The sequence below is a fragment of the Octopus sinensis genome, linkage group LG1, assembly GCF_006345805.1.
Source record: "Octopus sinensis linkage group LG1, ASM634580v1, whole genome shotgun sequence".
Lineage (NCBI taxonomy): Eukaryota > Metazoa > Mollusca > Cephalopoda > Octopoda > Octopodidae > Octopus > Octopus sinensis.
Genome location: NC_042997.1, coordinates 178,017,459 through 178,039,758, shown reverse-complemented (window position 1 = coordinate 178,039,758; position 22,300 = coordinate 178,017,459). Strand labels below are relative to the sequence as shown.

At 38.1% G+C, this 22,300-nt stretch overlaps 1 protein-coding gene across 1 annotated transcript in view; it reads left to right on the top strand.

Annotated features, from left to right (window-relative positions):
• Positions 1-12,070: 12,070 nt before the first annotated feature.
• LOC118765010 overlaps positions 12,071-22,300 on the top strand; it is a 22,774-nt gene continuing 12,544 nt past the window's right edge. Inside the window, exons 1-2 of the mRNA XM_036506264.1 lie at positions 12,071-13,849; positions 19,037-19,111. Of these exons, the coding sequence (XP_036362157.1) occupies positions 13,097-13,849; positions 19,037-19,111 (828 nt within the window). The 5' untranslated portion in view covers positions 12,071-13,096. The remainder of the gene's footprint in view (positions 13,850-19,036; positions 19,112-22,300) is intronic.

The following is a 22,300-nucleotide window of genomic DNA, read 5'->3' as shown; positions in this document are numbered from 1 at the left end:
GATTGGTTTCTTCACTCTTACTCACACCCCTCTTTACATCAGCAACTGTTTGTTGCTTAACTACTGTTCCCCTGTGGAGAGTAAACACAAGAAGCCCAATTCCCTAACGATACCCAATGCCAAGGTCTACTACATGAATAGCACTATTGATAAAGGAAATCAGGTGAAATTTCTACAAGTGTAAGCTAGTAATTTTCTCTCTAACTTTTCTACCTAACTAAAAAATTTTTTTAAATGTCACCGTTTCAGTACAAACACTAATGTAGCTGAAGCTTGTTTTAAGATTCTAAAGTTTGGATAAATGTTTTGAAAATGGAAAAACCAGAAAGTTCTCCCTTCTACTCTCTTCCCATTTCACATCCATCTATTTAAAATTATACTTGATTTTTTTTTTTATTTTACTCACTTATAGCTTCTTTTTTTTAAGAAGAATGCTTTTCAAGTTTTTATTTATATGATCGACTTGAGTTTATCTCTAAATAAGTTTTACTCTGGTATCATTAAGAGAATGTTAAATAAATCTTATTGAAAACTCATTTCTGACTTGATTATATAAGCATTTATTTCATGGTTTCATTCTCATATAAGTATCTCGGTAAGTTCTCAGGTTCAGTTAATGTACTGAGAATTTATTGCAGAAACTGATGCTATTCATATTATTTTTTTCCCCATGTTTTTATTTACAAAAACCACACACTCTATGAAATTCTGCCATGTAAACACAATTAGCTTTACAGAGAAGATAGGATTTTTGTTAAAACTCTAAGCTAAGTAGATCTGCAACTCCTGTTAATTTTCAATTTCCTTAAATTCTTGTCTAGCATCAATAACTTGGGTTACAACTTTAACCCTTTGGTGTTTAAGCCAGCTATATCCGGCCCAAATATCCTACATGTTTACATTCAAACTGGCCATATCTAACCCCTCACACCTAACCTACATTGACATTCTAAGAATAAACTATCACACCATTGAAACTTCAAAGCTGTAAGAAAATGTATGATTAATTAAAAATAATTTGAGTGAAAAAAGTATTACATTTAACAAATTAATCTGAACACTAAAGGGTTAAACAATCTTTTCAAGGTGACATATGTTTTACACCTGATACACTATGAATTTATAGATGTCAGTTTGTGTTTGTGATAGAAATTTGTCCATTCGTGAATTTCTGAAGTATGTGAAATATTCTGCCACAAGTGATAGATAAAGTAATAATTAGAATTAGAGTAGCTTAGTTATTTTAGCTAAAGGTAAAAAAATTTCTGTTGTGTCTGCAAAGATTAACCTTTTAGCGTTCGTATTGCTTTGTCAAATGTAGTACTTATTAATTTGTTATTTTAACCCTTTAGTGTTCACATTATTCTGCTAAAATTAATGCTTTTTCCTCCATCCTTTTTTTAACTAATCACGCATTATCTTGTAGCTGTGAGATTTTGATGAGGTAGCTGTTAATTAATTTTTAAAACGATATTGTAGGGTTGGTGTGAGAGACCAGATCTGGTCGGTTTGGACATAAATCAGGCTGAATACTTTTGGCTGGATTTGGCCGGTTTAAATGCTAAAGGGTTAAATTAATCATAGACTGTCTTCTAGCTTTGATATTTTTAATGATGTGATTGTTTATTCTTAGAATGACATTGCAGGGTAGGTGTGACATGCTGGATTTGACATAAAACGTGTGGAATATTTAGGCCAAATATAGCTGGTTTAAATGCAAAGGGTTAAAGAGTAGATGAAAGATATTTTGGCTTGAGTTTGTTCTAATAATTTAAATCTAAAATATTTAATGATTCACAACCTATTTCTTTATTACCCACAAGGGCTAAACATAGAGGGGACAAACAAGGACAGACATAGGTATTAAGTCGATTACACCATCCGTTCGTGTCCGTTGCCAGCCTCGCCTGGCCCCCGTGCCGGTGGCACGTAAAAGCACCATCCGTTCGTGGCCGTTTGCCAGCTCCAGGTGGCACGTAAAAAGCAACCACTACACTCGCGGAGTGGTTGGCGTTAGGAAGGGCATCCAGCCGTAGAAACACTGCCAGATCAGACTGGGCCTGATGCAGCCTTCTGGCTTCACAGACCCCAGTTGAACCGTCCAACCCATGCTAGCATGGAAAACGGATGCTAAATGATGATGATGATGATCGACCCCAGTGCGTAACTGGTACTTTAATTTATCGACCCCGAAAGGATGAAAGGCAAAGTCGACCTCGGCGGAATTTGAACTCAGAACGTAATGGCAGACGAGAGTTTCTCATGGTATCTACCACAATATAGTTTGTGCTAACAGTACATACATGTTTCAGTGGGAACAAATATTACCTCACTGATTAGATGGTTGTGAATCATTAAAGGCGGCGAGCTGGCAGAAACGTTAGCACGCCGGGCGAAATGCTTTGCCAGCTCGCCGCCTTTAATGATTCACAACCATCTAATCAGTGAGGTAATATTTGTTCCCACTTAAACATGTATGTACTGTTAGCACAAACTATATTGTGGTAGATACCATGAGAGAAACTCTCACACTAGCTTTTGGTGCAAAATGTACTATTGTTTATATCGCGAGCATGGAGATAAATCCCTGCCATCTTCAGCAGAGAAACCACCAGATCACATGGTTTCAACCTTCCTTGGTATTGTTGCTAATAATTTTTTTTTAACATCTATTCACTATTCTAAACGTATGATAGTGAATAGTTTTTATATTCTCTAATTACAGTTTAGTATACTTCAATAAGTTATATATAAAATAAGATTGCACTAGTGATCTCTGAAGGTAATGGAATCCATGTATTTGTGCACTTAAGAGTTGTAACAAAAAGTGATGCAAAAGTGGATGTAAAGTTTTCATTAACTGTTATAGGTTACTCTTTACTCTCTCTTTTTTATTCTTTTACTTGTTAGTCATTTGACTGCAGCCATGCTGGAGCACCGCATTTTTAGTCGGGCAAATCGACCCCAGGACTTATTCTTTTGAAGCCTAGTACTTATTCTATCGGTCTCTTGCCGAACCGCTAAGTTATGGGGACATAAACACACCAGCATCAATTGTCAAGCGATGTTGGGGGGACAAACACAGACACATACATATATATATATATATATATATATACATACATACGACAGGCTTCCTTCAGTTTCCGTATACCAAATTCACTCACAAGGCTTTGGTCGGCCCGAGGCTATAGTAGAAGACACTTGCCCAAGGTGCCACGCAGTGGGACTGAAGCCGGGACCATGTGGTTGGTAAGCAAGCTACTTACCACACAGCCACTCCTACGCCTAGGTTGTTCAAATTGCTCGTGTTACTAGAGTAACTCTTCCTCTATAGTAAGTCTTCTTGTTTGTTCTTAGTTGCCAGTAAATAATGGCTTCCAAGAAGAAGAAACATGCCCTCATTAAGTTCTTGACAAAGGAGGGGTGCAAGCTACATGTTGTTTTTGGAGATGATACCATTGATGAGCAACATACACAAATGGGCGAAGAAGTTTAAAGAAAGGGTTCATTCCCACTGCGTGGCACCTTGGGCAAGTGTCTTTTACTATAGCCTCAGGCCGACCGAAGCCTTGTGAGTGAATTTGGTAGACGGAAACTGAAAGAAGCCCATTGTATGTGTGTGTGTATATATATATATGTTTGTCTCCCCAACATCGCTTGACAACCGTTGATGGTGTGTTTACGTCCCTGTAACTTAACAGTTCAGCAAAAAAGACCGATAGAATAAGTACTAGGCTTCTAAAGAATAAGTCCTGGAGTCGATTTGTTCGACTAAAGGTGATGCTCCAGCATGGCTACAGTCAAATGACTGAAACAAGTAAAAGTAAGTAAAGGGAAACATTATCACCATCATCATTGTTTAATGTCTATTTGTGTGTGCTAGCTTAGGTTGGATAGTTTAACAGGAGCTGACAAACCAGAGGACAGCACCAAGCTCTACTGTCTGCTTTCACATAGTTTTTAGGCTGGATGCTCTTCCTGACACCAACCACTTACTGGGTACTTTTTACATGGCACTAGCATTGAAAAGAAGCTGTGCAGTAGGACCATCAGCTGCATCCATTGACACAGTGGATGAATGAAGTGATTAGTGTGGACTGATAAGTCAGAATCCATGCATAACTGGATTGTGGTCACAATGCATTACGGGATATAGTGGGAGATTTTGGATATAGGAAAATGACTACCTCAGCAGTTGACACTCAATTTAAAAGAGTAGAAGTCTGCTCTGATTTGTTGGAAACTTGAAGCTAATGATATATTTTTCCAATCTGGTGATAGGGACTATAACAGGCATATATGATCCAGAAATGAAGGCTTGGTGCATGGAATGGCATCAGATATCTTATATAAGGCCTTGGAAGTTCGAGAGCCAGCAATTGGCACAAAATGTCATTGAGGACTGTTTTTTAGCATGACAAGGGTGCTATTCTTGATTTCCTAGAATGTGGCTGTAGCATGAAAAGTGAGCAGTTTAGTGAGACATTCAAAAAAGCTTAAGAGAAGACACAGAACAAGAATCCAAAAACTGTCCACATTCACCAAGTTAATGCATGACCACAGATATTTAATAACAAATCAGGCAATTGTCAAAAAGGAGTCATCAAAGGTTTCCTGTCCAGCATACAACCTGGATTTGATCCCCACTGATTTCTGCCTGCTTGGGCCAATGAAAAGCAGCTTTTGGGGAGAATGATTTTGCTGATACAGACATGTTGGAATTAGTTGTAAACTGGCACTCCACCAGTTAAGACGAGTGTTCCAGTTGATTCGATCAACAGAACAATCTGCTTGTAAAAGTGGTTGGGTACTACATGGACATGCATGTCTTTGACATAGTGCTTGGAGATTCAGCATAACAATGTGACAAGACTGGCCCTTTGAATTACAGGTTACAACTCATTTTTGCCAGCTGAGTTGATTGGAGCAACATGAAGTAAAGTGTCTTGTTCAAGGACACAACATGCTCATGGAAATCAAATTCACGACCTTACTATCTGTTTCTTTATTACCCACAGGGGGCTAAACATAGAGGGGACTGACAAACGGATTAAGGCGATTATATCGACCACAGTGCATAACTGGTACTTAATTTATCGACCCCAAAAGAATGAAAGGCAAAGTCGACCTCGACAGAATTTGAACTCAGAACGTAACGGCAGACGAAATACGGCTATGCATTTCGCCAGGTGTGCTAACGATTCTTATTTCTTTACTACCCACAAGGGGCTAAACATAGAGAGGACAGACAAAGGTATTAAGTCGATTACATCGACCCCAGTGTGTAACTGGTACTTAATTTATCGACCCCAAAAGAATGACAGGCAAAGTTGAACTCAGAACGTTAACGGCAGATGAAATACAGCTACGCATTTCGCCCGGTGTGCTAACCATTCTGCCAGCTCGCCTTTTACGACCTTACTATCATGAGCAAAATACCATAACCAGTAAACCACACCCCTTCATGAAATTGGTTGTCAAGAAGTGAGCACAATGATTCACATGTGGATGTTTCTAAAGAGGATTTGAGAGTTGGATTCAACAACGGTGTGAATGCATCACTTGTGATTAAGAGTAGCCGAGTAGTACTTCGGTTTAACAAAAGAGTTAATCTACCAACATGTACAATTTGAACAATCAGCTAGACTCTCGGTTTCTGCCCATCTATCATACTATAACCTCTCATCACCTGATACAAAACTACCAGGACAATTATCTAAACTCATACTAAATTGTCTCCTGCCCAATAGTGTAAACTTATTTGAATAGTCATCCATTAGAAGTTCTATTGTGATTGATAACTCTTTCATGGGTATATTTCTGATGAGAAAACTGCCCATATTTCAATTAAATTTTGATATAATCAAGATTTGGGTCAGGCTCAGAAAAATATAACTTTATAAATTGGTATGCATTTGGCTGATATTCACTGATTGAAATTTCACCTCTCGTTTGTCTTATGATGAGATTTTGATTAAAATTTTAATTTAAATATGAGCACTTTAGAAGGGTTAGTACTAAAAAGTATTATAGTTTCGTTGATTTATTCAATAATTATCTCCTGTAATGGTGATACAGTCCTCAGAGAAGTGCCCCAGATAGCTTATAAAGTGTGTATTTCATTCCACCAGAATTGTTAAAATACAGATCTGTAAATATATTTTTTATTTTATTTCTTTGAGTCATTAGACTGCAGCTATGCTGGGGTACCATCTAAAAGAATCTTTTAGTCGAACGAATCTGCTCCAGTACTTATTTCTTTTTAAAGGCCGACACTTATTCTATTGGTTTCTTTTTGCCGAACCACTAAGTCACAGGGACGTAAATATACCAACGCCAGTTAACAAGCAGTGGTGGGGGACAAACACACACACAGTGAGCTTGTTTCAGTTTCTATCAACCAAATCCATTCCTAAGGCTTCGGTCAGCCTGTGGCTATAGTAAAAAACACCCAAGTTTCCACACAGTGGGACTGAACCCAGAACCATATGGTTGGTAACCTTCTTACCACAGCCATGGCTGTGTTGATTTTCTTTCTTTCCCCTTTTTTTTTTAACTTGAACACAAGTTCACATATTTACTATAGAAGTGAATGAGATAGATGTTTCATACCTTTTCTCAATGACATTAATGATACAAGTATAGTAAATTAGCTTCAATTGCAAATTGTAACTTAAAAACTCACTTCTCTAATTCTTGATTCTTTCTCAGCAGTAGTTGTAGTTTAGGTCCAAATCAACCCTAATCCAACAGATTTATAATCAAAGGTTTGTAATCATGGCATTCCATTTTAATATATATCAAGAACTCCAATTTGGTAAAAAAAAAAATGTGTCTGTTGACTTCAGTCGTTTCCTGCGGATCAGAGGTACACTTTCCAATACCCAGTATCTACTCTTCTGTAATGCATTGTGATCACAGTACAGTCACTAAGCAAGCTCACGGATTGTGACTCGTCTATCCATGCAAAATAATTCAACCACTCGCTTGCGATGTGTGTCAGTGACCGTAGTTGATGGTTTGCCGCTGTGAATTATATAAACAACAAACAGATGTATTAGTTTAACACTCGGGAAGTGAGAAAGTCTTTTACGTTTTGAGCCAACACTCTTCGATAGAAAGGAACATAGAAATAAACAGGGAGAGAAAATAAACATGTATGTATCAAAACAAGAGATTGGGAAAGCAGTAGAAAAAAGTAATCTTGATGAAGAAAACAGCCTTTTTTCGTATTGCATTGGATAAAACACATGTTGACTTATTTCATTCTTGAACGGATGGAAACATCAGTGGGAGAATGTACCGATATTATGAGGTTGATATTGTTAGAGACTCAAGATGATCCAATTTCAGGCATTCGATGCTGACGGAAAACAACATGACGATTAGGAAATTACTGAGTATGTTGGTTAGTATCGATGATGTTGCAGGTAGCGTACTGGCATCTCGACAGTGTCGTTGAAAACCTTTGATAGGCTGAGAAAAAAACCGAAGCGTGCCTGGGACACGATCACAAGTGTATCGACGTCAGAGATGGCAGCGGCGTAACAAGGCTACAACGGCTGCGAAAAGTCACCCAGAGAGAGAATTTTCAGTGTTGTTTCTGTGAAGGTGGTGCTTTTCAATTTGCGGAGCTGCATAATAATGTCGTAAGGACGGAATGATCGGCAAGTTGTTTCTAGGCCGCATCACATTCTTTCTTCAAGGTCGCTACGTGTTACGAAGAACACTGATAACTGCTTGACATTTTGATAAACAAGATATTTATTCTTTTCGTAAACAAACAATGTCGTTAATACAAAAGACACCGATTAAATTTGGAGATAACTGCTCTTGGACTGGTGTGATTGTAGCAGCAGTCAAAATGTTAGCGGATTCTTGTGATGCTGTCACCGTTCCTTAATTGTGGTTAGAAGCTGGTCGTGCTACTGTCTTCTAACGTCTTACGTACGCCACTTGATTGCTTTTTATTGTTAGCTTGGTTTAGTTATTGTTTGCTGACCCTACGCCGTCTATCTGCTGTCTTTCTGTAGTAGCTAAGTGCGTTGAATATATAATAGGCTTAGGGAGACGTGCGCCAAAATTGAAATTTGCTGTTGAAACCTGTACTGCACAAAGTTTTGATTGGTCAAATATTTTCGATAGCATAGGTAATGAATCGCGATCTCGGATTGCTAAATATTCATGCTACATGATAAAACTCTCTTTGAAATGTTTGGCAGCGCTAAATCCGCCAGACACCACATGAAGGGCCTAAGAAATATCGTCTAAACCAAGATCTTGTTTATCATCCAAATTTCCATTTTAAAAAAATGCTCATTAAAGGGTCATTTTTCCTGTAGAGTCTCCTTACTAGACCAACAGATGCCCGTATTTTCCTATTTGTGGGGAATATGTAGTGCATGTATGATAAAATTACGGATATAAGAGAATTAAACTTTAAAAAATTACTAAAAATCTAATTGCATAATTACCCTATTTATTGCTGTTTCTCGCAGAACTTCCTACGTTCTGGGGGAACGGGGTCAAGGGTTGGGGGTCTCCTTAGTGCGGACCGCAGAGGATAACCATTTTATATACGTGTTTGCTGTTATGTTTAAGAAAGCGAGGTAACCAATTTAGTTACCTTACAAGACTGCCAAAATCCATGCTACGCTACTGGCTCTATCTTGAAATGTTTCTCTTGAAATTATATAAAAATAGAATTTTCAATAATGATTCATTCTTCCTTCTTCCTCTTTCTCCATTTTTATTTTTGGATATTGAATTTAACAGATGCAGGTACAAATCTATATATATAAAGCTGAAGTTGTCTGTGTGTGGCAGGTTTGGTAGCCTTCAACTAAGACTATCTCCTCCGAGACCCTGCGGCGCAAGTTGACCAAAATTGAGAGTATGATAGAAGAAGGCTTGGTCTTCATTCCTTAGAAGATAAAATTCAAATCGGACCATGTTAACACCAAAAATTATTTACATCAAAAAGGTGCTTTTTTTCTATGAAAATCCCTATCTTTTACGATTTTTTTACTGCTGTGTCGCCATTTTTCGGTGTATTTCAACCAGAAAAATATTCACTTAAAGAGAATAACAAGCTACATAATGCAAAATTTTTACTTTTCAAAAAATTCCAATTATAAAGGGTCGAAACAAACCCGAGCAACGCCGGGCGATACTGCTAGTTTATTCTAAAGCTGTCTATGGTTAGGTTATTGTGAAGACTTTCAAATTATCGTCTGCTTTCTGAGTTACTCACAGATGCATGTTTTTTCGAATTTCTTTAGCATCAAAATTAACACCAGAATTTAATGCGTTTATTTATAAAACTAGCAGTATCGCCCGGCGTTGCTCGGGTTTGTAAGGGAAATAACTATACAGCATTTTTAGAGAGTTATAGCCAAAAAATAGCAAAAAAATGCATTAAAAATGGAAAAAATATGATGGTAAATTTTTTTTTAAATCGTTGACTCATCGTAGACATTTTTAGAGAGTTACTTCCCTTTAAAAAAATATGCATGAAAATGGAAAAAAATGATGGTAATTATTTTTAAAATCGTAGACTCATCGCAGATGCGCGCTAATACCCAGAAGAGCTCGATATGAATCACGACTATAAGATACCCGGTTTTGGTTAAACTGCACTGCAAAATGTGGGAGTAGTTAGGAATCTAAATCGAAGGGGACAGACACTCACACAACTACAGTTTTATATATAAAGACTAGCAGTATCGCCCGGCGTTGCTCGGGTTTGTAAGGGAAATAACTATATAAGCATTTTTAGAGAGTTACTTCCCTTATAGATGCCAATTCGGGCTTTCTTAGCCATTTCTGTTTTGGTGTCTTCAAGCCATGAAGTCGTTGTTCTAAAAGAACGCTGGTCTCCTTGACAACGCATTACGACGTTGATTTCCTTAGACTCCCTTCCCCACAGCTTCACGAGGGAGGGAAGAAGGGGGAGAAGCAAACACAGGTGCAGGTGTTTGAGCGTGGACGCCAACTCCGCCGCCATCGACACACGAAAAATTATGCATTAAAATGGAATAAAAAATGATGTTAAATTATTTTTAAAATCGTAGACTCATCGTAGACGCGCGCTAATAACCAGACGGGCTCGATATGAATCACGACTATAAGATACCCGAATTTGGTTAAACTGCACCGCAAAATGTGGGAGGAGTTAGGAATCTAAATCGTAGGAGACAGACACTCACACAACTACAGTTTTATATATATAGACTAGCAGTATCGCCCGGCGTTGCTCGGGTTTGTAAGGGAAATAACTATATAAGCATTTTTAGAGAGTTACTTCCCTTATAAATTCGGGCTTTCTTAGCCATTTTTGTTTTTGTGTCTTCAAGCCATGAAGTCGTTGTTCTAAAAGAACGCTGGTTTCCTTCACAACGCATTACGACGTTGATTTCTTTACACTCCCTTCCCCACAGCTTCACGAGGGAGGGAAGGGGGAGAAGCAAACAGGTGCAGCTGTGAGCGTGGACGCCAACTCCGCCGCCATCGACATACGATGCATTTTATGCATTAAAATGGAATAAAAAATGATGTTAAATTATTTTTTAGATCGTAGACTCATCGTTGACGCGCGCTAATAGTCAGACGGGCTCGATATGAATCACGACTATAAGATACCCGAATTTGGTTAAACTGCACCGCAAAATGTGGGAGGAGTTAGGAATCTAAATCGAAGGGGACAGACACTCACACAACTAGAGTTTTATATATATAGATATGCTATGAAAAAAACAAAAAAAAAAAAACAACGCATTTATTTTCGTATACAACAGTATGTCGTTTCTCAATACCCAAATGACATCTATGTCTTCAGCTGAGCTTGCTGGAAAAAAATTCAAGGAAGTTTTTAGCCTCAAGCTCTAGATGGATGTAGATCAAGAGAAGGAATCTGTGTATAGCGAAATATTATCAGAATACACGTTAAAGTTGATTAACACAAGCTCGGTTATTTGGCGGATGAGGTTTTCCAATGGTTGAAGCTATTGAAATACTCAACACATCCAGTGACTTTAAGTAACATCAATGATCATGTGTCATCAACGTCGTCGTCGACATTATCATGATTGATATATTCCCTTTTTTAATTTATTTTATATTAGCAGTATCGCCCGGCGTTGCTCGGGTTTGTAAGGGAAATAACTATATAAGCATTTTTAGAGAGTTATAGCCAAAAAATAGCAAAAAAATGCATTAAAAATGGGAAAAAAATTATGGTAATTTTTTTTTAAATCGTTGACTCATCGTAGACATTTTTAGAGAGTTACTTCCCTTAGCGAAAAAGATGCATTAAAATGGAAAAAATGATGGTAAATTATTTTTAAAATCGTAGACTCATCGTAGACGCGCGCTAATACCCAAAAGGGCTCGATATGAATCACGACTATAAGATACCCAGTTTTGGTTAAACTGCACCGCAAAATGTGGGAGTAGTTAGGAATCTAAATCGTAGGAGACAGACACACAACTTCTCTTTTATATATAAAGATATATTTTGACACTCATCTGAAACTAGAATTCGAACTCGGCAGCATAAATTACCCACAGAGCAACTAACCTGTACTAACTTCTTAAGATCATGGGGAAGCCACTCTCGAGGTCTCCGTAAGTTATTTCCCCTTGTAAAATTGATACCTATTCTTTCATATTTTGGCACAAGGCCACCAATTTGAAGAGAGGGAGGAAGACGATTACATCAATTCCAGTGCTTGAGTGGTACTTAATTTATCGATCCCGAAAGGATGGAAGACAAAGTTGATCTCGGTGGTATTTGAACTCAGAGCGTAAAGCCGGACGAAATGCCGCCGAGTCTTTTGTCCGGCGTGCAGACGATTCTACTATCTCGCCGCCTTAATAATTATCCTTTCTACTATAGGTACAAGGCCTTGTCGACTCCAGTGCGTATCTGGTACTGATTTCATCGACCCCGAAAGGATGGAAGGAAAAGTCAACTTCGGCAGAATTTGTAATGAGAACGTAAGGATGGACGAAATGCCGATAAGCATTTTACCCGGCGTGCTAACGATTCTGCCAGCTCGCCACCTTTTTACTTCAATATAATTTTCTACTTCTATATAAATGGACAAAATGAATTACGACTACTACTACTGCTGCTGCTGTTGTAGTGAAGAATATTCACATACGTCATTTACATTATTACACCGTATCAACATCACATCATCAACGTCTCTTTTAGACACGTGATTGTGTAATTTCTAATTCCCCCACCCCTTATTCTTTTTCAACTCCACTACCTGAAATGTTTTCGTGTTAACTAAATTGTCCTTCCCTTCCCCCACTTCAGTGATCGGACCATCTGAAAAAAATCTCTGCAAGTTCCTCGTCGGTGTCGGTGCAGGTTTTGGCAGTGAACAGCTGTACCCAATCGTCCAATTTTCGGCAAAATTGGTTTAACGATTTATGTTTTTAGTTGTGTCTAAAATATATATCACACGCAATTACCGACAACACTTTTAAGTCACTGTCAATAAAGTTATACACGAATGGCACACACGCATACCGCACAAACATACAGACATATGTTGTAAATGCAGAGTATAACTAAAGGAGATAACATTACGAATGTAAAAAACCATCACGACCAGTGACCATCTACATCAACCGTAAATACAAGACACCGATAGACTTGGGTATACCAACCGCAGCTGCTCACGGGATTAGCAGCAACAACAACGAGACAACGTTTCTTCTTTTTGTCCCCAGGATACAAAAGAGTAGTGGGAGATATAAAAGACACGAAACGTAGTGTAATCATTATTGATTATGTTGTGCTAATATCATAGTGGTTAGGGTTAGTTGCTAGAAATACATCGTGTATATTACTGTTGCCTTCCTAAACCCTCACTGATAACTAATATATTTATATATACAAATACTTTTACTCGTAAACACTTGCACGCACAGAAAGTCACATCTACCCCTGCATTAATATAATACAAGTCACAGCTACGTATTGGCATTGTTCTCTTCCGGCCCCGCTATTTTTTTTACCCTCGAGTGCTTTCATAGTTACACGTTTGAGTAATTTTTTTTAAATAAAAAAACAAAGAAAATGTATTATAAAATGACAGACCTTTTAAATTTGGCGTTGGCCAGTCCCAAGATTGGAATGATAAACTGTTTTATGTTACATACTTTGCTACATGCTATGATTAAACGATTAGATATTGGTGACACAAGAGTTAAGATTCCTGAGAGACCAGATGAAATTGCGATGCCCTTTAAAAAAGACCCACTCTACAAGGAAATAAAAACAGAAGAGGCAGAACCTGAGCCTTCACATGGAATCCTCACTGACAGTCAGAAACAGACAAAACCTGAGATACCTGCTGAAACTGTTGAGACTATGACAACTGATCCTCCTAAACTAACCAGTAAAAAATATCCCTCAAGTCAAGTTGTGAGTGAAAATCAAAAGCGAGTAAAAATAAGTTCTACAACAGAACTTTCAGGTACAGCTCCATCAAAACCGACAATTTCAATGCATAGTCCAAAACAGGAATTAGTGAAAGATTTAGATCAAAAATCAAATGAAACAGAATTTAAGGTGCCTAAACCTTCTTCAAACCCAAATATAAGCAATGTTTCTGAGGGTACCGTTGATTATCCACAAAGATATTATTCAATTAGCTCAATAAATGAGACGATTACAGGTGGAATTCCATATGTGGAATCTCAAGTCAATGATCTCTTTACGAAACTAAATTATTTGCCCCCAGTGGAAAGCATGGATCAGCTTTTTGAACTCCTTGAAAATCATTCACAAATAAGAAAAGAAGAAGACGAAAAATACATAAATGCAAAGGTATATATGAAGGGGACTTTTGTGTGGTTTAAAAAAAAAAATTTGTATCTTTTTGGTTTGAATGGCAGTTTTTTCTAGTGGTGTCATATGAAATTGTCACCCATAATTATGACCCTAGAATCGATCTATTGCATTTCAATCTCTTTTAGGGTTAGGGGTGGGGGAAGGGTATCTTTTTTTCTTCACAAATGTAAATAAGCCCAATCTGTTTCTTAAACGAGAGACATATTCATACGGCACAGAATGCTTTTTAACTAAATAGACGTCACTGATTGGTTGAAATTGCAGAAATTGAAGAAAAACAACAACCAATATCTTACAAACTATAGAATTTCCTCAATAAAGCCAAGAGAAAAAGATGCTTTATAAACACATTCTACCAGTATACGAAGTTTAAAATTTTTTAGTTACCTAGAAATTATGTTAAAAACTGCCGTTCAAACCGAAAAGATCCAAAATTTTTTACTTTTTTCTGTCATTGGACTATAGCTATGCTGGGGGTGCAGTCTTGAAGGGCTCAGTGAAGCAAATCGACCCCTGTACTTATTTTCTTAAGCTTGGCACTAATTCTATCAGTCTCACCTGCCAGGCTGCCAAGTTATGGTGATGCAAAAAAAAAAACTAACACTAGTTGCCAAGCGGTGGTGAGGGACAATCATACACAAAAACACTCACATATATATATATATATAATATATATATATATTATATATATATATATATATATATATATATATATATATATATATATATATGTGTGTGTGTGTGTGTGTATACATATATCCTTTGTTTGTTTACAGGAAACACTTTTGAGTATGCACGGAAAAGCTCCTATGATATTATGCCAACTACCACCAAATAATTCCAACTTACAACAGCAATTATATGGAATAGTAGCAAGCTGTACCAATATAATGTAGGATAAATATAATAATAATAATAATAATAATAATCAAAGGATGGAATTTTATAAATATTTTAATGTATCACTATGAGTGTTTCCATAAATCATATGTTGCTTGTGACCATGTCCACATCCATTGGATGATTACAATATAACTTGTAATATCCATGGATATTATGGTAAGTCGTTATTTGTATGTTCATTTCATCAGGTGATATAGTTAGTGGGAGTGAATCATCGTCATCATCATCGTTTAACATCCGCTTTCCATGCTAGCATGGGTTGGGCGGTTCAACTGGGGTCTGGGAAGCCAGGAGGCTGCACCAGGCCCAGTCTGATCTGGCAGTGTTTCTACAGCTGGATGCCCTTCCTAATGCCAACCACTATGTGAGTGTAGTGGGTGCTTTTTACGTGCCAGGCGAGGCTGGCAATGGCCACAATCAGTTAGTGCTTTTTATGTGCCACCGGCAGTTGAGGCGGCACTGGCAACGGCCATGTTCAGATGGTTCTTTTATGTCCCACCGGCACTTGTATCACAACTGCAATTTCCATAGATTTTTGGTCGATTTTGATTTCGATGTTACTTGCCTTAACAGGTCTTCGTAAGCAGAGTTTTGTATCCCAAGAAAGAAAGGTATGCATAAGTGGACTGGCTACATCCCAGGTAGAGGCCACGGGTTATAGTCTCACTTGTCCTGCCGGGTCTTCTCACGCACATATCACCTGAGGAAATGAATGCATGAATAACAACTTGTCATAATATCCATGGACATCCTGTGGATGCAGATATAATCTCAAACAACATGTGATCTGTGGAAATACAAGTAGCAATGCATTAACATTTAGCACATGGTAGGTGCATTATGTCACCTCATGAGTTTTCTCACCTGCTGTAACAGGGCAATGGCAAGGGAAACAATTCTAGAGAATATGCAATGTGCTAAAGGTTAAAATATTTATGAAATTCCATCCTTAGATTATTATTATTATTAGTAGTAGTAGTAGTAGTAGTAGTAGTAGTAGTAGTAGCATCATCATTGTTTAATGTCTGCTTTCCATGCTGGCATGGGTTGGATGGTTTGATAGGAGCTGGCCAGGCAGAAGACTGCACCAAACTTCCATGCCTGTTTTGGCATGGTAATTATGGCTGGATGCCCTTCCTAACACACACACACACACACACACACACAGATATATATATATATATATATATATATATATATATATATATATATACATATATATATATATATATATATATATATATATGTATATGTAAAAAAATACAAACTGGGACAAGAACGCAAAACATTTAGAAAACGATACAAAAAACATGGATGGGACATTCGAAGCCTTCAATCTTCAGTCAAGGACCGGATCATCCTCGCAATTTCGGCTGATATATATATATATATATATATATATATATATATATATATAGGGTGCAATGGGTAAATTGTCACCATTTTATATTTTTAATTTCAAGCATGCGCGTTGTTTGTTTTTGATTTTGTCAACTACACAGTATATAGTGGGGTCCATTGTTACTGTCTATGAGAAAACAGTGCCATGACGCAATTCACTCTGCCGGAAATTTGAAAACAGCATGCTGTGCTGCTTGGCATTCGCGCCGGAAGCTCCAATATGAACATTTCAGAGTGTTTGAGTGTCAGTCTGAGGACATGTACCGAGAATGATAAAAATCAAACATTCAGTCAAACATCACGGTGTTTGGAATGATCACTAGTGATGGTGACATTATGCCTTCATTCATCTTCCCACACAGCTTCAGACTCAACACAGAAGCCTACATGAAGTGCCTGAAAGAGGTAGTGCTGTCCTGGGTCAAGAGGGTGGCCGCTGGAAGATCCTATGTCTGGCAAAAGAACTCTGCACCATACCACACCAGCAGGAGAACCCAGTCGTGGCTGTCAGACAATTTCTACAACCACATCACCACTAACATCTGGCCACCTAACTCCCCAGACTGCAACCCCTTTGATTATTATGTGTGAGGTGCAGTTGAGTGAGAGACCAACAAAACTTCTTGTAACACCAAAGATGAACTGAAGGTTGTGTCCTCCGAAAACCTAAAAGTGAATGACTTGGTGATAAAACCTCTACAGTTATGTGAAAATTACAGGTATCTTGGACAGGATGGGAATGTCAGAGCTATAAATAAGGAGAGAACCAGGAATGAATATCCCAAGAGTGTGAAGAGAATATGGTCATTAGAATTCTCAGCTTAAAACAAGCATATTGCCCACAATACCTTTGCAGTGCCTGTATTCACACCTACATTTGGCCTTCTGAATTGGTCACTACAAGAACTCAATGAGATAGATGTTCAAACTTGCTAGTTGTTCAGTGTCACAGGAAACATCAACATCTATAGATATAGAGACAGGCTATACTTCCCATGCAAGGATAGTGATTATAGTTTCAAATCTGTATTGATGTCATACGGGGAATATATTGTGACACTGAAGCAATATCTACAGTAGAGGAAAGAGACTAGTAACTATCTCGCCCAATTTTGCAACCATGAAATCAATAACATAATTAGATAGCTAATGAACTTAAGGAGAGACATGAAATAAGAGCTGATACAGATCTCTCCTCAAGGAGCATTTATAAAATCTATTAATCAGAAGAACAAAATACAAAAAAATGGACCAGTTCACTAAGAAGATAGTACATGGGTACTTGGCATGAAAAACACAAACCATAGAAGGGTCTGATCATGTCAAATCTTGGTATTGAGTACTGACAAATTTATGACATCTCACTTTGAATGCAATCCAAAAACAAGAGATCCCCACCAAGTACCTACAGTATAAGCGGCAGAAATCTTTGTCAGACAACAAATGAAGACATCAGCCACATTATTGCCAACTGTGAGAGAATGTCTTCCAGATATTATCTTCCCATGAGGCATGATGCAATGGTCAAAATGGCCTGGGGCAGGATAACAAAAAAGAAAATTATTACTGGCTATATCGAGACCAATGGGTCAAAGGAATATTTTAAAAAATAAATAAATGCGCCCTTTTAAAGCCTAGCAGGCTCATGGGCCCAGTTTCCTGGTTTCAATGGCATATGAGTTCCCCAGCTGGACGGGATGCCAGTCCATCGCAGCGTTATTCATTTTTGCCAGCTGAGCAGACTGGAGCAATGTGAAATGAAGTGTTTTGCTCAAGAGCACAACGCGTCGCCCGGTCCAGGAATCGAAACCACAATCTTACGATCGTGATGCTGACACCCTAACCACTAAGCCACGCACCTCCACCAAAGAAATATTAGTGGAACTTAAAAATTAAAACAGCCACCAACTTAACCCTTTAGCATTCAGGTTAATTTGTTAAATGAAATGCTTGTTTATTCGCATTGTTTTGAATTAATCATGTATTATTTTGTAGCTTCAGCATTTCAATGGTGTGTTTGTGTATTTTTAGAATGAAACTGCAGAGTAGGTATGAGAGTCTGGATCTGGTCAGTTTGAACATAGAACAGGGAGAATATTTGGCCAGATTAAATGCTGCAGAGTTAAAGCACAACTGGCTGGATATGTTCTGTTGTGGAAATCAGTTGTCCTCTGGATACCAATGTAGTTTGAAAAATACAAGAGAAAGAAGACATCTATGAACTATTAATAAGGAGTCTGCAAATCCAATACCCAAGATACACATTCAGTTTCATACCCATTATCATTGAAGTAACAAGATACATACCAGCCTGCCTGGAGCAAAGTATGGCTGAACTTGGGTTCTTGATGCGAGAATGCAAATCCTTAATTCATACACTACAAATGATCGCAATATCTGGGACTATAAAAATCTGCGAGGCCTTAAGATTTAAAGGATGATGGACAAAAAGATCCATTCCTTCACAACCTTGCCACCAAACAGGTGGCTGGTCAAAATTTAAGCTAAATTGAAAAGAGAAAATGAACATACATACATACATACACATGCACATACATAAATGTACACATGTGTACATACATATATGCAGTAACGCATGCACACACTCACTCACACACACACTTTGGGCTTCTTTCAGTTTCTGACTACCATATCTGTTCACAAAGCTTTGGTCAAACTGAGGCTATAGTAGATGACACTTACCCAAGATGCAACACATTGAGATTGAACATGAAGCCACATGGTTGGGAAGCAAGCTTCTTAACCACCAATCCATGGAAAAATAATTATGTAAAACAATAATGACTGTAATTATGAAGTTTTAAAAACTAAAATTTTTTTTTTTGATTTCTTTTACAGGCAGATTACTTGAAAAATATTGGAGCAATTTTGGATAAAATTGAATTAATGGATATGAGACTGAAAAAATTTGAAGTAAGAATGTTCTATTATTTCCTTTTTTTCTTTTTCATTCTTAAACTACTTTGTTGTCTTCTGTTATTTCATGTCATCCTTATTTTGTTTTTTTTTTTATTAACATCATTGCCACTACTGCCATTACCATTATTGTCAGTCATTTTCATCACCACCACAACCACAACCACCACCGTCATTATTAAAAAATAATAATAATAATAATAATAATAATGAAATTATTGTATACAGTGCTCCGGTGCACCACAACTTGTCAGAAAGTGCATATAAAGTACATGCAGTAATGTAGAAATGTCTGGAAAGCGAACAATGTATGAGTCAGATACATGCTTGTGTGTGTATGGAGGGGAGAAAATCAAGTGTAGTGTTGGCGAATCTCAGGAAGCATGGAAGTTTTGAAGGATGCAGTGCTCCAACAACTAACAACCGATGCCGGCAGTTTGTTCCATGCTTCAGCAACTCTCAGCGTTGTCAGTTGTTGTCATCGCCATCACCAACATCATCACTACCACCATCATCACCACCATTATCATCATTATCATCACCACCACCACCACCACCACCACCATTATCACATTCATCACCACCACCACCTCACCTTCGTTATCATCATCATCATTATCATCATCACCACCACCACTACCTCATTATAGTCAGTTATCACCACCACCACCACTACCTCCACCATCATTATAGCCAGTTGTCATCATCTTCACCATCGCCACCACCACCATCATTATAGTCAGTTATCACCACCACCACTACCATCATTATAGTCAGTTGCCATCATCACCACCACCACCATCACCATCATTATTATTGTGATTGTCATTTTTGTCATCATCACCATCATCATGGAAAATGCACCTAGTGCACTCTGTAAAGTGGTTGGCATTAGGAAGGGCATCCAGCTGTAGAAGCCAAGCCAAAGCAGATTCAGTGCAGTCCTCTGGGGCATTAGATCCCATCAAACAGTCCAATCCCATGCCAGCATTAAAGATTGATGTTATTTAATTAATTAATTCTTCTTCGTCTTCTCCTCCTTTTCTCTTGCGTTCTCTTCCTTCTTCAGCTCCTCCTACTTCCCTTCTCCTCGTCTCTTCTTATCCTCCTCCTCCTCTCTTTTTCCTCCTCCTTCTCTTCCCCTCCTCCTCTCCAACTTCTCTTCCTCTCCTACTCCTCTCTTCCCCTCCTCCTTCTCTTCCTCCTCTTCTCCTCCCTACTCCTTCTCCTCCTCTTTCTCATCTCCTCCCTTCCTTCTCTTTCTCCTCCCTCTCATACCCTCCCTCTCCTACTCCCTTTTCTTCTCCTCCCTCTTCCCCTCCTCTGTGCAAATCATTGTGAAACAAGTACCATCTAGGTTATTTACTCAAAAGCATTGCTTTCAATCTCCGTTTCTTTTACTTTTTGGGGGATTTTGCTTCTTTTATCTCAGTTTTATTTTATTTTTTTTTTGTGTAATTTCATAATTATCCTCACTGCTGTCACCACAATGAATAAGATTATCACAATCATTATCATTTTGCCATACAAACCCCACCAACATTGCCAAACTATGACATCACAGTAAGTATATATCAAGCATATCTGAGAATCACTTCACATAGCTGAAGGGCAAACCAGTGAAGGAAACTGAGCTTGGTTTCTCAATCTGCAAGAAAAAGCAGCCATAGGCTGATCCGAGAATGCTGAACCTTATGAAGGAGATGACAAAGGACTAAGATATGTGGTGCATTGCTAGCATGGAAAAATGGTCACACACTTAGACACATACATACATATAAAAAACATAGTGGCCATAGAAATGGATCCAGAAGTATCTCTCATCTTTTCTTAGTCAGTTAACTGAAACTGTATGGGCCAAATATCAAATGTATAAGAGAGCAATTGGACATCATTACCCAATTTCCTACAGACATTAGAATGAAATTTGGTGGGTCCAAATGTGCATTTTTGATAATAAAACATGAAAAAGTTGTGTCCTCTGAAAACCTAAAAGTAAATGGCTTGGTGATAAAACCTCTACAGTTATGTGAAATTTATAGGTATCTTGGACAAGATGGGAATGTCAGATATGATGGAGCTGTAAATAAGGAGAGAACCAGGAATGAATATCTTTGAGATCCTAAAACCAAGATGCTGCATAAAAGCAGTGGCATGGGTGCAGGTACCATATAAAAAGCACTTGTGCTAGTGCTACTTTATTTCATTAAATTTGTCATGAAGACAGTACATAGATTGGGTAGCTTTGCGGGCTGGACAAGACATTAATGAAATGAATGGTAATGATACAAGGATGATAAGGATGAGAGAAGACAGAAAGAGCCCACTGACCCTCTGCTTCTCTATAACATTGTTCTTTAACAATATATTAGATGAGGCAATGAACCTCTTACAATTCATCTAAAATGACAACAATATTAATCATTATAAATATATACATATTTTGGCGCTAAGCCTATTCTTCTTCACCCCCAACCAGGCTGTAAGCTGCCCCTAGGTACTGCTCCAGATCCCAGTTGGGGTCCCAAAAATCGACTCTAAACAAGTCCTTCGTAAAGGAGCCCAACACCATGGACATGCTGACCTCCAATATGACCTTCACAGTCACCTGCGAAGGCCAACTCCTGCCTTCGGTCCAAGCTAAGGGCTCCTCCGTCAAGCCTTCTCGCTTCCTTAGGAAGCTTTCTATCACCCCCTCCCTTCAGAAAGAGTATGACAAACTTAAAGCACCCAGTGCACTCTGTGGTAGTGGTTCATGTTAGGAAGGGCCTCCTGTCATAGAGATCAAGCCAAAAGAGACTGTGAAACCTGGTATGGTCCTTGACCTTACCAGTTTCCTATCAAGCCATCCAGTTCATGCCAGCATGAAAAATGAATGATGATGGTGAAGCATTTCTGATTTCTTGACAGTATTCCATGACATTTCATCATCCCCATTCTTTCTTCCTTTCCAGCTTTTGCAGCCATGTATCAGACATAGGATTACATTCATTCACCTAATATGTCCTTTTTATATACTAGCAGAAAGTCATTTGCTGAAGATTTGACTGTTATTTCTAGCAAGTTGAGCTACCATATACAAGTTCCTTTCTTAGTTTTTATTCTTTATTTTCTTTCTACTTGCTTCAGTCATTAGACTGCGGCCATGCTGGGGCACCACCTTAAGGTGTTTGTAGTTGAATGAAT